Source organism: Oncorhynchus keta, chromosome 30, assembly GCF_023373465.1.
Source record: "Oncorhynchus keta strain PuntledgeMale-10-30-2019 chromosome 30, Oket_V2, whole genome shotgun sequence".
Classification (NCBI taxonomy): Eukaryota; Metazoa; Chordata; class Actinopteri; order Salmoniformes; family Salmonidae; genus Oncorhynchus; species Oncorhynchus keta.
This window is the reverse complement of record NC_068450.1, coordinates 16,958,783-16,975,129: the sequence shown is the minus strand read 5'-3', so window position 1 is coordinate 16,975,129 and position 16,347 is coordinate 16,958,783. Positions and strand designations below refer to the sequence as shown.

Genomic DNA, 16,347 nt, shown 5'->3' with positions numbered 1-16,347 from the left:
GGGCAGGGGAGTGAGAGAGAGAGAGGGCAGGGGAGTGAGAGAGAGAGAGGGCAGGGGAGTGAGAGAGAGAGAGGGCAGGGGGAGTGAGAGAGAGAGAGGGCAGGGGAGTGAGAGAGAGAGAGAGGGCAGGGGAGTGAGAGAGAGAGAGAGGGCAGGGGAGTGAGAGAGAGAGAGGGGCAGGGGAGTGAGAGAGAGAGAGAGAGGGCAGGGGAGTGAGAGAGAGAGAGAGAGGGCAGGGGAGTGAGAGAGAGAGAGAGGGCAGGGGAGTGAGAGAGAGAGAGAGAGGGCAGGGGAGTGAGAGAGAGAGAGAGGGCAGGGGAGTGAGAGAGAGAGAGAGGGCAGGGGAGTGAGAGAGAGAGAGAGGGCAGGGGAGTGAGAGAGAGAGAGAGGGCAGGGGAGTGAGAGAGAGAGAGAGGGCAGGGGAGTGAGAGAGAGAGAGAGGGCAGGGGAGTGAGAGAGAGAGAGAGGGCAGGGGAGTGAGAGAGAGAGAGAGGGCAGGGGAGTGAGAGAGAGAGGGCAGGGGAGTGAGAGAGAGAGGGCAGGAGAGTGAGAGAGAGAGGGCAGGAGAGAGAGGGGCAGGAGAGAGAGAGGGCAGGAGAGAGAGAGAGGGCAGGAGAGAGAGAGAGAGAGAGAGAGAGAGGGCAGGGAGAGAGAGAGAGAGGGCAGGGGAGAGAGAGAGAGAGGGCAGGGAGAGAGAGAGAGAGAGGGCAGGGGAGTGAGAGAGAGGGGCAGGGGAGTGAGAGAGAGGGGAGTGAGAGAGAGAGGGCAGGAGAGAGAGAGGGCAGGAGAGAGAGAGGGCAAGAGAGAGAGAGGGCAGGAGAGAGAGAGAGGGCAGGAGAGAGAGAGAGGCAGGAGAGAGAGAGAGGGCCGGAGAGAGAGAGAGAGGGCCGGGGAGAGAGAGAGGGCCGGGGAGAGAGAGAGAGGGCCGGGAGAGAGAGAGAGGGCCGGGGAGAGAGAGAGAGGGCCGGGGAGAGAGAGAGAGGGCCGGGGAGAGAGAGAGAGAGGGCAGGGGAGAGAGAGAGAGAGGGCAGGGGAGAGAGAGAGAGAGGGCAGGGGAGAGAGAGAGAGAGGGCAGGGGAGAGAGAGAGAGGGCAGGGGAGAGAGAGAGAGAGGGCAGGGAGAGAGAGAGAGAGGGCAGGGGGAGAGAGAGAGAGGGGAGAGAGAGAGAGAGGGGGGAGGGAGAGAGAGAGAGAGGGCAGGGGAGGGAGAGATAGAGAGGGCAGGGGAGAGAGAGGGCGGAGGAGAGAGAGGGCGGAGGAGAGAGAGGGCGGAGGAGAGAGAGGGCGGAGGAGAGAGAGAGGGCGGAGGAGAGAGAGGGCGGAGGAGAGAGAGTGGGTGGGCGGGGGAAGGAGAGAGAAGCAGAAACTATTATTTTGTTGTCTGAGACTATGAAGGTTGCATTGGGGGGGCGATGTCAGCGAGCGCCACATGAAAACATCTAAAAAAAACAGTCAAAGGGAACACTTAAATACTCCGACGAGAAGTGAAGAAGACCTTTGTAGCAGGCGAGTGTGAGGGCGCTCTCCTTGAACTCGTTGGAGTGTGTGTTGATCCCGGCGCCGTACTCCAGCAGAACCCTGGCCACCTCCACATGGCCCGCGCTCGCCCCCTCCATTAGAGGGGTGTGTCCGTTCTCATTGTGATCCTCGATGTTGGCCCCCTCCTTCAGGAGAACCTTCACCACATCCACAAACCCCCCAGCACACGCATACGTCAGGGCTGTGTTACCTACAGAGGGAGAGAGAGACCATACGTCAGGGCTGTGTTACCTACAGAGGGAGAGAGAGACCATACGTCAGGGCTGTGTTACCTACAGAGGGAGAGAGAGACCATACGTCAGGGCTGTGTTACCTACAGAGGGAGAGAGAGACCATACGTCAGGGCTGTGTTACCTACAGAGGGAGAGAGAGACCATACGTCAGGGCTGTGTTACCTACAGAGGGAGAGAGAGACCATACGTCAGGGCTGTGTTACCTACAGAGGGAGAGAGAGACCATACGTCAGGGCTGTGTTACCTACAGAGGGAGAGAGAGACCATACGTCAGGGCTGTGTTACCTACAGAGGGAGAGAGAGACCATACGTCAGGGCTGTGTTACCTACAGAGGGAGAGAGAGACCATACGTCAGGGCTGTGTTACCTACAGAGGGAGAGAGAGACCATACGTCAGGGCTGTGTTACCTACAGAGGGAGAGAGAGACCATACGTCAGGGCTGTGTTACCTACAGAGGGAGAGAGAGACCATACGTCAGGGCTGTGTTACTTGTGTTAGTGATGTTTAGATGTAATGCAACTCGATGGGGCCGAGATGGTGAATAGGGACATATTGTACAAGCAGAAATCTAAACATTTTGGTTTGGACAAAAAATGATGACAAGAAATAACCAGACGCACATTGAGCAAGGCAGATGGAAAAGGATAAAGGTGTGTATTCGTACCGGTGGAGGACTGTGCGTTGGCGTCGGCCCCGTGGACCAGGAGCAGCTTGACGATGTCCACGTAACCGCCGCTCGCCGCCGCCATCAGGGGAGTGATGTCACCTTTAATCCCCCGGTCCTCCACATTGGCATGCATGGCGAGCAGCACCTAACAACCAATCACAGTCGGGGTCAGAGCTGTATGCTGTAGAGATTGTGGGGGACTGAACCGCATTCTGACATAACCCGCAAAAAGAGGACACCTTTCACGGAAGTTACTGAAATGACTTCGAAAAGGTTGATTACACACTTGCGACAGACACACACACACACACCTGTGCGAGTTCATAGTATCCAGCAGAGCAGGCGAGGCAGAGAAGACTCTCTCCTTCCTCAGTGTGTTCGTTGACGCTCCTCCCCTCGTCTAGCAGCTTCCTCACAGCGTTGACGTCTCCGTCCGAACACGCCTCAGCTAGACTACGGCTGAAAATAACCAGACTGCTACAATTACTGCCCCTGTGACAGGAGAACACACACACACACTTCGTAATCAAACAGTCACAATTACTGCCCCTGTGACAGGAGAACACACACCCCTGAGAAACACACACACAACTAATGCCACAGACACACACACACACAGCTCATAATCATACTTATTTTATTACTGTGAGAGAAACTACCAGACATATGATGCTTGACTGAACTGTTTGATCGGGTAACATATTGATCACGGCAGTAATACATTGATTGGCATTCAGATATTGACTGCTATATTCAGTTTGTCTCACATACTTGCCGGCCTGGCCAGCGTTGTTCTCGTCTCATTTATTGACAGATGAACTGGGGTAGACACACACAGTTGAAATCGGAAGTTTACATACACTTAGGTTGGAGTCATTAAAACTCATTTTCAACCACTCCACAAATTTCTTGTGAACAAACTATAGTTTTGTGAAGTTGGTTAGGACATCTACTTTATGCATGACACAAGTAATTTTCCCAACAATTGTTTACAAATTATTTCACTTATAATTTCATTGTATCACAATTCCAGTAGGTCAAAAGTTTACATACACTAAGCTGAATGTGCTTTTAAACAGCTTGGAAAATTCCAGAAAATGATGTCATGGCTTTAGAAGCTTCTGATAGGCTAATTGACATCATTTGAGTCAATTGGAGTTGTACCTGTGGATGTATTTCAAGGCCCCTACCTTCAAACTCAGTGCCTCTTTACTTGACATCATTGGAAAATCAAAAGAAATCAGCCAAGACCTCAGAAAAGAAATTGCCGACCTCCACAAGTCTGGTTCATCCTTGGGAGCAATTTCCCAATGGTCCCAATCTGTATAAACAATAGTACGCAAGTATAAACACCATGGGACCACGCAGCTGTCATACCGCTCAGGAAGGAGACGCGTTCCTGTCTCCTAGAGATTAATGTACTTTTGCGAAAAGTGCAAATCAATCCCAGAACAAGAGCAAAGGACCTTGTGAAGATGCTGGAGGAAACAGGTACAAAAGTATCAATATCCACATTAAAATGAGTCCTATATCGACATAACCTGAATGGCTGCTCAGCAAGGAAGAAGCCACTGCTCCAAAACAGCCATAAAAAAAGCCAGACTAAGGTTTGCAACTACACATGGGGACAAAGATCACACTATTTGGAGAAATGTCCTCTGGTCTGATGAAACAGAAATATAACTGTTTGACAATAATGACCATCATTATGTTTGGAGGAAAAAGGGGGAGGCCTGCAAGCCGAAGAACACCATCCCAACCATGAAGCACAGGGGGTGGCAGCATCATGTTGTGGGGGTGTTTTGCTGCAGGGGGGACTGGTGCACTTCACAAAATAGATGGCATCATGAGGAAAGGAAAATGTGGTGGATATATTGAACAACATCTCAAGACATCAGTCAGGAAGTTAAAGCTGGGTTGCAATGGGTCTTCCAAATGAACAATGACCCCGAGCATACTTCCAAAGTTGTGGAAAAATGGCTTAAGGACAACAAAGTCAAGGGATTGGAGTGGCCATCACAAAGCCCTGACCTCAATCCTATTGAACATTTGTGGGCAGAACTGATAAAGTGTGTGTGAGCAAGGAGGCCTACAAACCTGACTCAGTTACACCAGCTCTGTCAGGAAGGGCCTAAATTCACCCAATTTAATATGGGAGGCATGTGGAAGGGTACCCAAAAAGTTTGACCCAAGTTAAACAATTTAAAGGCAATGCTAGCAAATACTAAAGGAGTGTATGTAAACTTCTGACCCATTGGGAATGTGATGAAAGAAATAAAAGCTTAAATAAATTATTAATAAATAAACAATTATTCTGACATTTCACATTCTTAAAATAAAGTGGTGATCCTAACTGACCTAAGACAGGGAATTTTTACTAGAATCAATTATCAGGAATTGTGAAAAACTGAGTTTAAATGCATTAGGCTAAGGTGTATGTAAACTTCCGACTTCAACTGTACTTGTCGGCCTGGCCAGCGTTGAGTGTGTTCTCTTCTCATGTATTGATAGATGGACTGGGATAGATACATACTTGTCGGCCTGGCCAGCGTTGAGTGTGTTCTCTGCTCTCATGCGCGTCAGGGCAGCAGCCGCCTCGTCCAGGGCACAGCTCACTGACGACGTCAGCCTCCGCAGCACCTCGGGATCTGCAAACGCTTTACCATCCGCAGTTGACAGTTTACCAATGCCTTCCGGGTTAAAGGTCATCACAGGAAACACAGGCATGGGGGCAAAACCACACCAAAGAAGCCAGGCAGGTGATCGTAGAGGCAAGTCCAGCCACAGCCAATCCAATCCAATGTTAGTAGCAGCATTCATAACAAAAAATACAAAACACAACACAAGCATGGGTTAGATCCAAATCAGGAAAACAGATTTGACAAGCTTAACAGTCTTGGGTATATACACTGAGTGTACAAACCATGACACATAGTGCTCTTCCATTAAATAAACTGAGCAGGTGAATCCAGGTGAAAGCTATGATCCCTTATTGATGTCACTTGTTAAATCCCTTCAAATCAGTGTAGATGAATGATCTTTTAATCCTTAAAACATTTGAGACATTGATTGTGTGTGTGTGTGTGTGTGTGTGTGTGTGTGTGTGTGTGTGTGTGTGTGTGTGTGTGTGTGTGTGTGCCAAGAACTGCAACGCGGCTGGGTTGTTCACGCTCAACAGTTTCCTGTGTTTATTAAAAATGGTCCACCACCCAGAGGACATCCAGCCAACTGGACAACTGTGGGAAGAATTGGAGTCGACATGGGCCAACATCCCTATGGAACGCTTTTGACACCTTGTAGAGTCCATGCCTCGACGAATTGAGGCTGTTGAGGGCAAAAGGTGTTCCTAATATTTTGTACACTCTGTGTATGTCTATATGTCCAAACGTCTTGGTCTAGAGGCATTTTCACATGAAGTAATGTGAAAGTATTTCCACCTTTCCCCCTGAGAAGCTAGGTGAAAACGTAGACATATGTCCTCCACCGACTGACCCAGGTCTCACAGATCTAACCCCTGGGGGCTACACGAGAGTCTAGGGGGCTAGGGGCTGGCTCGTGCCTTGGGGTAGGGGCTGGCTCGTGCCTTGGGGTAGGGGCTGGCTCGTGCCTTGGGGTAGGGGCTGGCTCGTGCCTTGGGGTAGGGGCTGGCTCGTGCCTTGGGGTAGGGGCTGGCTCGTGCCTTGGGGTAGGGGCTGGCTCGTGCCTTGGGGTAGGGGCTGGCTCGTGCCGTGGGGTAGGGGCTGGTGCGTGCCTTGGGGTAGGGGCTGGCTCGTGCCTTGGGGTAGGGGCTGGCTCGTGCCTTGGGGTAGGGGCTGGCTCGTGCCTTGGGGTAGGGGCTGGCTCGTGCCTTGGGGTAGGGGCTGGCTCGTGCCTTGGGGGGTGGCTAGGGGCCAGTAGGGTAGGGGCTTGCTAGGGGCCAGAGGGGTAGGGGCGAGGGGCTTGGGGACCTATATGCTAGCAGGGCTCTGTCTTGTGAATTATACATGAGACCTAGCCTGGTGGACTAGCACTGTGTGTAGAAGGTGTTGGACAAGAAAGGCACAGCAGGGAGAAAAGCAAGAATGTCTACACGAGTGTGTGTGAGTGGGAGAGAGGGAGGGATGAGAAAGCCAGCAGAAGAGAGGGAGAGGACCGAGATGCAGGGAAGGGAGGGAGGAGAGCAAGAGAGAGAAGCAGGCAGGAGGGAAAAAACAGATTTTGTTCCGTTAACATACTGAAGGATCTCTTTCACAAGGACCAAGACACACTTCCCATCCAGGGAGGCCAGCCAAGCCAAAACTGTGTGCGTGTCCATTGACATGAGACAAGGGACAAAGTGAGAGCATGCTAGCAAGAGAACCCCCCCCCCCAAAAAAAAACACCAAAAGAATCTGAAAAAAAGCAACATTGGGTTCAGAGCTCAAGACAGCAGCCATACAGTACGGCACCATCTATGTACCAGAAAAGTTTAGAAGTGGGTGGGTCCAGCCAGTCAGTGTTTATATCACCACTGTGTGAGTGAGTCTAAAAACTTAGCCGACACCTGGCTGTCAGAAGGATTTTACAATGTTTCCCCAGGCGGGCAGGCAGGGCAAGTAGTGGAGGGCTGAGGTCTGGGTGGTTGATTGTTGTGTTGTCCTGTCTCAACAACATCACTATGGCTTTTGACAAGAAGCAGTATTGTGCAGCTGTTTTTTACTGATCTGGCCAAAGCCTTTGATTCTGTTAACCACTGCATCCTGATCAACACAGTCAGCGACCTATGGTTCTGAGGATTAGCCTAGTTTGAAAACTATTTCTCTGGCCGTGTACAATCCAAGGGGCCTGCTTTCTAACCCACTGGCTGTATCTACGGGAGTTCCACAAGGATAGATTCTTGGGCCGACCCTATTCTCTGTGTATATTAAGAATGTTGCGCATGCTTCTGGTGACCCTCATCCACCTTTATTACACGATCCTGTACACAACTGGCCCCTCCCTGATCACGTAACCACCCTACAACATAGCTTTAACATCCAACATACCTTCTCTGACCTTACCAATACCAAAAAAAGGAAATGCATGCTCTTCAATCGGAACTTACCTCAACCTGCCTACTCTCCTAACATTCTCAACCTCATTCCATACACACATCACCCACCTATAGTTTAAATTTACATCTAGAATTGGTTTTCTAAACCGCAACAGAACATCCTTCACCCACTCTGACAAGCACACCCTTGTAAAAATGACCATACTGCCAATCCTGGACTATGACGATGTAGTTTACAGGCTTGCCCCCAAAACAACTTGTAATTTACCACACTGCCATACTCTTTGTTACCAGTGCCCCCTTAAACACTTATCACTGTGGCCTTTACACCCTGGTCAACTGGCCCTCGTTACATACACGACATCAGAACCACTGGTACCAATTTATTTACAAGTCCCCCCTCTACTTCAACATCTCCACTACCAATAGCAACCTGATCTCTGGTAGAGGCATTGTACTGGTCATTCCAAGCTCAGCACTTCCTGTGGCCATCAATCATTCCAGTTTTCGCCGCCAACGACTGGAACGAGCTGCATAAGACCTTCAAACTTGACACATTCAAGCCACCACACTCCTTTAAAAACATACCTGATCTGCTGACTGATCAATATGCCTGCTGATCATTGTCTGCATTGTTGACATTTTTGCCTCCTGTTATTGTGGTATTTCTTCACTAACCTAGTGTGAATGTTTCTCATTAGGGCGGCAGCTAGCCTAGTGGGTAAATCGTTGGACCAGTAACCAAAAGGTCGCTGGTTCGAATACCCGAGCATTCAAGGTGAAAAATCTGTCGATATGTCCTTTAGCACTTACCTCCAATTTGCTCCAAGGGCGCCGTACTACTACGGCTGACCCTGTAAACCACAGCGTACTACTACGGCTGACCCTGTAAACCACCGCGTCACTGCACCTGTAAACCACAGCGTACTACTACGGCTGACCCTGTAAACCACAGCGTACTACTACGGCTGACCCTGTAAACCACCAGGTACTACTACGGCTGACCCTGTAAACCACCAGGTACTACTACGGCTGACCCTGTAAACCACCAGGTACTACTACGGCTGACCCTGTAAACCACCAGGTACTACTACGGCTACACCAGTAAACCACCGCGTACTACTACGGCTACACCAGTAAACCACCAGGTACTACTACGGCTGACCCAGTAAACCACCAGGTACTACTACGGCTGACCCTGTAAACCACCAGGTACTACTACGGCTGACCCTGTAAACCACCAGGTACTACTACGGCTGACCCTGTAAACCACCAGGTACTACTACGGCTGACCCTGTAAACCACCAGGTACTACTACGGCTGACCCTGTAAACCACCAGGTACTACTACGGCTGACCCTGTAAACCACCAGGTACTACTACGGCTGACCCTGTAAACCACCAGGTACTACTACGGCTGACCCTGTAAACCACCAGGTACTACTACGGCTGACCCTGTAAACCACCGCGTACGACTACGGCTGACCCAGTAAACCACCGCGTACGACTACGGCTGACCCAGTAAACCACCGCGTACTACTACGGCTGACCCAGTAAACCACCGCGTACTACTACGGCTGACCCAGTAAACCACCGCGTACTACTACGGCTGACCCAGTAAACCACCGCGTACTACTACGGCTGACCCAGTAAACCACCGCGTACTACTACGGCTGACCCAGTAAACCACCGCGTACTACTACGGCTGACCCAGTAAACCACCGCGTACTACTACGGCTGACCCAGTAAACCACCGCGTACTACTACGGCTGACCCAGTAAACCACCGCGTACTACTACGGCTGACCCAGTAAACCACCGCGTACTACTACGGCTGACCCAGTAAACCACCGCGTACTACTACGGCTGACCCAGTAAACCACCGCGTACTACTACGGCTGACCCAGTAAACCACCGCGTACTACTACGGCTGACCCTGTAAACCACCGCGTACTACTACGGCTGACCCAGTAAACCACCGCGTACTACTACGGCTGACCCAGTAAACCACCGCGTACTACTACGGCTGACCCAGTAAACCACCGCGTACTACTACGGCTGACCCAGTAAACCACCGCGTACTACTACGGCTGACCCAGTAAACCACCGCGTACTACTACGGCTGACCCAGTAAACCACCGCGTACTACTACGGCTGACCCAGTAAACCACCGCGTACTACTACGGCTGACCCAGTAAACCACCGCGTACTACTACGGCTACACCAGTAAACCACCGCGTACTACTACGGCTACACCTGTAAACCACCGCGTACTACTACGGCTGACCCAGTAAACCACCGCGTACTACTACGGCTGACCCAGTAAACCACCGCGTACTACTACGGCTACACCAGTAAACCACCGCGTACTACTACGGCTGCCCCAGTAAACCACCGCGTACTACTACGGCTGACCCAGTAAACCACCGCGTACTACTACGGCTGACCCAGTAAACCACCGCGTGCTACTACGGCTACACCTGTAAACCACCGCGTACTACTACGGCTGACCCAGTAAACCACCGCGTACTACTACGGCTGACCCTGTAAACCACCGCGTACTACTACGGCTGACCCAGTAAACCACCGCGTACTACTACGGCTGACCCAGTAAACCACCGCGTACTACTACGGCTACACCTGTAAACCACCGCGTACTACTACGGCTGACCCAGTAAACCACCGCGTACTACTACGGCTGACCCAGTAAACCACCGCGTACTACTACGGCTACACCTGTAAACCACCAGGTACTACTACGGCTGACCCAGTAAACCACCGCGTACTACTACGGCTGACCCAGTAAACCACCGCGTACTACTACGGCTACACCAGTAAACCACCGCGTACTACTACGGCTGACCCAGTAAACCACCGCGTACTACTACGGCTACACCTGTAAACCACCAGGTACTACTACAGCTGACCCAGTAAACCACCGCGTACGACTACGGCTGACCCAGTAAACCACCGCGTACTACTACGGCTGACCCAGTAAACCACCGCGTACTACTACTACGGCTGACCCAGTAAACCACCGCGTACTACTACTACGGCTGACCCAGTAAACCACCGCGTACTACTACTACGGCTGACCCTGTAAACCACCAGGTACTACTACGGCTGACCCAGTAAACCACCGCGTACTACTACGGCTACACCTGTAAACCACCAGGTACTACTACGGCTGACCCAGTAAACCACCGCGTACTACTACGGCTGACCCAGTAAACCACCGCGTACTACTACGGCTGACCCAGTAAACCACCGCGTACTACTACGGCTGACCCTGTAAACCACCGCGTACTACTACGGCTGACCCAGTAAACCACCGCGTACTACTACGGCTGACCCAGTAAACCACCGCGTACTACTACGGCTGACCCAGTAAACCACCGCGTACTACTACGGCTGACCCAGTAAACCACCGCGTACTACTACGGCTACACCTGTAAACCACCGCGTACTACTACGGCTGCACCTGTAAACCACCGCGTCACTGCACCTGTAAACCACCGCGTCACTGCACCTGTAAACCACCGCGTCACTGCACCTGTAAACCACCGCGTCACTGCACCTGTAAACCACCGCGTCACTGCACCTGTAAACCACCGCGTCACTGCACCTGTAAACCACCGCGTCACTGCACCTGTAAACCACCGCGTAACTGCACCAGTAACCCACCGCGTCACTGCACCTGTAAACCACCGCGTCACTGCACCTGTAAACCACCGCGTCACTGCACCTGTAAACCACAGCGTACTACTACGGCTGACCCTGTAAACCACAGCGTACTACTACGGCTGACCCTGTAAACCACCAGGTACTACTACGGCTGACCCTGTAAACCACCAGGTACTACTACGGCTGACCCTGTAAACCACCAGGTACTACTACGGCTGACCCTGTAAACCACCAGGTACTACTACGGCTGACCCAGTAAACCACCGCGTACTACTACGGCTGACCCAGTAAACCACCAGGTACTACTACGGCTGACCCAGTAAACCACCAGGTACTACTACGGCTGACCCTGTAAACCACCAGGTACTACTACGGCTGACCCTGTAAACCACCAGGTACTACTACGGCTGACCCTGTAAACCACCAGGTACTACTACGGCTGACCCTGTAAACCACCAGGTACTACTACGGCTGACCCTGTAAACCACCAGGTACTACTACGGCTGACCCAGTAAACCACCAGGTACTACTACGGCTGACCCAGTAAACCACCAGGTACTACTACGGCTGACCCTGTAAACCACCAGGTACTACTACGGCTGACCCTGTAAACCACCAGGTACTACTACGGCTGACCCTGTAAACCACCAGGTACTACTACGGCTGACCCTGTAAACCACCAGGTACTACTACGGCTGACCCTGTAAACCACCGCGTACGACTACGGCTGACCCAGTAAACCACCGCGTACGACTACGGCTGACCCAGTAAACCACCGCGTACGACTACGGCTGACCCAGTAAACCACCGCGTACTACTACGGCTGACCCAGTAAACCACCGCGTACTACTACGGCTGACCCAGTAAACCACCGCGTACTACTACGGCTGACCCAGTAAACCACCGCGTACTACTACGGCTGACCCAGTAAACCACCGCGTACTACTACGGCTGACCCAGTAAACCACCGCGTACTACTACGGCTGACCCAGTAAACCACCGCGTACTACTACGGCTGACCCAGTAAACCACCGCGTACTACTACGGCTGACCCAGTAAACCACCGCGTACTACTACGGCTGACCCAGTAAACCACCGCGTACTACTACGGCTGACCCAGTAAACCACCGCGTACTACTACGGCTGACCCAGTAAACCACCGCGTACTACTACGGCTGACCCAGTAAACCACCGCGTACTACTACGGCTGACCCAGTAAACCACCGCGTACTACTACGGCTGACCCAGTAAACCACCGCGTACTACTACGGCTGACCCAGTAAACCACCGCGTACTACTACGGCTGACCCAGTAAACCACCGCGTACTACTACGGCTGACCCAGTAAACCACCGCGTACTACTACGGCTGACCCAGTAAACCACCGCGTACTACTACGGCTGACCCAGTAAACCACCGCGTACTACTACGGCTGACCCAGTAAACCACCGCGTACTACTACGGCTGACCCAGTAAACCACCGCGTACTACTACGGCTACACCTGTAAACCACCGCGTACTACTACGGCTGACCCAGTAAACCACCGCGTACTACTACGGCTGACCCAGTAAACCACCGCGTACTACTACGGCTACACCAGTAAACCACCGCGTACTACTACGGCTGACCCAGTAAACCACCGCGTACTACTACGGCTGACCCAGTAAACCACCGCGTACTACTACGGCTGACCCAGTAAACCACCGCGTACTACTACGGCTACACCTGTAAACCACCGCGTACTACTACGGCTGACCCAGTAAACCACCGCGTACTACTACGGCTGACCCTGTAAACCACCGCGTACTACTACGGCTGACCCAGTAAACCACCGCGTACTACTACGGCTGACCCAGTAAACCACCGCGTACTACTACGGCTACACCTGTAAACCACCGCGTACTACTACGGCTGACCCAGTAAACCACCGCGTACTACTACGGCTGACCCAGTAAACCACCGCGTACTACTACGGCTACACCTGTAAACCACCAGGTACTACTACGGCTGACCCAGTAAACCACCGCGTACTACTACGGCTGACCCAGTAAACCACCGCGTACTACTACGGCTACACCAGTAAACCACCGCGTACTACTACGGCTACACCTGTAAACCACCAGGTACTACTACAGCTGACCCAGTAAACCACCAGGTACTACTACGGCTGACCCAGTAAACCACCGCGTACTACTACTACGGCTGACCCAGTAAACCACCGCGTACTACTACTACGGCTGACCCAGTAAACCACCGCGTACTACTACTACGGCTGACCCAGTAAACCACCAGGTACTACTACGGCTGACCCAGTAAACCACCGCGTACTACTACGGCTACACCTGTAAACCACCAGGTACTACTACGGCTGACCCAGTAAACCACCGCGTACTACTACGGCTGACCCAGTAAACCACCGCGTACTACTACGGCTGACCCAGTAAACCACCGCGTACTACTACGGCTGACCCTGTAAACCACCGCGTACTACTACGGCTGACCCAGTAAACCACCGCGTACTACTACGGCTGACCCTGTAAACCACCGCGTACTACTACGGCTGACCCAGTAAACCACCGCGTACTACTACGGCTGCCCCAATAAACCACCGCGTACTACTACGGCTACACCTGTAAACCACCGCGTACTACTACGGCTGACCCAGTAAACCACCGCGTACTACTACGGCTGACCCCGTAAACCACCGCGTACTACTACGGCTACACCAGTAAACCACCGCGTACTACTACGGCTGACCCAGTAAACCACCGCGTACTACTACGGCTGACCCAGTAAACCACCGCGTACTACTACGGCTGACCCAGTAAACCACCGCGTACTACTACGGCTACACCTGTAAACCACCGCGTACTACTACGGCTGACCCAGTAAACCACCGCGTACTACTACGGCTGACCCTGTAAACCACCGCGTACTACTACGGCTGACCCAGTAAACCACCGCGTACTACTACGGCTGACCCAGTAAACCACCGCGTACTACTACGGCTACACCTGTAAACCACCGCGTACTACTACGGCTGACCCAGTAAACCACCGCGTACTACTACGGCTGACCCAGTAAACCACCGCGTACTACTACGGCTACACCTGTAAACCACCAGGTACTACTACGGCTGACCCAGTAAACCACCGCGTACTACTACGGCTGACCCAGTAAACCACCGCGTACTACTACGGCTACACCAGTAAACCACCGCGTACTACTACGGCTACACCTGTAAACCACCAGGTACTACTACAGCTGACCCAGTAAACCACCGCGTACGACTACGGCTGACCCAGTAAACCACCGCGTACTACTACTACGGCTGACCCAGTAAACCACCGCGTACTACTACTACGGCTGACCCAGTAAACCACCGCGTACTACTACTACGGCTGACCCTGTAAACCACCAGGTACTACTACGGCTGACCCAGTAAACCACCGCGTACTACTACGGCTACACCTGTAAACCACCAGGTACTACTACGGCTGACCCAGTAAACCACCGCGTACTACTACGGCTGACCCAGTAAACCACCGCGTACTACTACGGCTGACCCAGTAAACCACCGCGTACTACTACGGCTGACCCTGTAAACCACCGCGTACTACTACGGCTGACCCAGTAAACCACCGCGTACTACTACGGCTGACCCAGTAAACCACCGCGTACTACTACGGCTGACCCAGTAAACCACCGCGTACTACTACGGCTGACCCAGTAAACCACCGCGTGCTACTACGGCTACACCTGTAAACCACCGCGTACTACTACGGCTGCACCTGTAAACCACCGCGTCACTGCACCTGGAAACCACCGCGTCACTGCACCTGGAAACCACCGCGTCACTGCACCTGGAAACCACCGCGTCACTGCACCTGGAAACCACCGCGTCACTGCACCTGTAAACCACCGCGTCACTGCACCTGTAAACCACCGCGTCACTGCACCTGTAAACCACCGCGTCACTGCACCTGTAAACCACCGCGTCACTGCACCTGTAAACCACCGCGTCACTGCACCTGTAAACCACCGCGTCACTGCACCTGTAAACCACCGCGTCACTGCACCTGTAAACCACCGCGTCACTGCACCTGTAAACCACCGCGTCACTGCACCTGTAAACCACCGCGTCACTGCACCTGTGTTCCATGTTTGTGGTATTGTGTGTTGTTCTGTTCTCTGTATACAGTGTGCTCCATGTTTGTGGTATTGTGTGTTGTTCTGTTCTCTGTTGTACTGTTATGCCTCTCGGCCAGGTCGTCAATCTAAATGAGAATTGGTTCTCAATTGACTTGGTGAAATACATAATTAATGCAGCTCAGAAACTGCGTCCGAAACGGCAGCACATTCCCTATATAGTGCACTACTTTTTAAATCAGGACCCATAGACCTGTGGAATAGGGTGCCATTTTGGACACGGCCTGTGTCTCAGAGAAGAGAAAACTACATTGACATTGCTGTCATTTGCATTTTGTGTTGTGTTGATACTTAACAAAAAGCTTTAATATAATTGAATCCTGTGTTACCTACCATAAAACCTAGACACACCCTGGTCCATATAACACACACACACACGCACACACACGCACACACACCTGCTCTACCACTACACTACAACAGTCAAGAGCCAGGCACATGTAGGCTACACACAAGCGCGCACACACCAACATCCACATGTTGACATTAGAAACATGGACATCCCTCTTCCTGGCTTTCCTCCTGTTTGAAACACCTCCTGCCTTCCTCCTTCCCCTGAAGTAATCAGTGATCTAACGTGGTCGGATGGTGGGTGACAGCTATGCTGTGTTAGATGCAGATAACCACACGTTTACTTCAATGGATCAAACAGAACTGTGACAGTTCGCAAAGCAAGGTGTCAGGTTTGTGAGAAGTACTAGACGGGGCGAGCTGGGATCTGGTAGGGTGGAATGGGGTTGCTGGTGGGGTCCTTTTATGTCAAGTAGGGTTAGATGGAATTGGTTTGGATGGGGTACAAGGCCTTAATATTAAAGGTGAAGTAAGTTTGAATTGACTTTGGGACAGGGCTGAAGGCAGGTTTGGGACAGGGCTGAACAGTGAGATTGGGCACAGTTGGGTTCTGAAAAACATGGCTCAGGTTTAGGGCCCAGAGTCGTACTTCCAGCCTCTAGCAGGGCCTTGAGGCGGGCCTAGGTCTCTGCGTCTAGGTCAGGGGGTCATGGTT

General features: G+C 52.2%; 1 protein-coding gene and 1 long non-coding RNA gene across 2 annotated transcripts in view; both read right to left on the bottom strand.

Moving 5' to 3' along the window:
* Positions 1-16,347, bottom strand: part of LOC118374652 (ankyrin repeat and KH domain-containing protein 1-like) — a 78,200-nt gene that overhangs the window by 46,962 nt on the left and 14,891 nt on the right. The window contains 4 exon segments of the mRNA XM_052487935.1: positions 1,495-1,728; positions 2,437-2,584; positions 2,751-2,898; positions 4,973-5,129. Coding sequence (XP_052343895.1) covers positions 1,495-1,728; positions 2,437-2,584; positions 2,751-2,898; positions 4,973-5,129 — 687 coding nt within the window.
* Positions 13,865-16,345, bottom strand: LOC127913942 (uncharacterized). The gene is made up of 3 exons (XR_008087343.1): positions 15,044-16,345; positions 14,892-14,947; positions 13,865-13,986 (listed from the first exon to the last, which is right to left on the bottom strand). It is a non-coding gene; the product is annotated as an uncharacterized LOC127913942 (long non-coding RNA).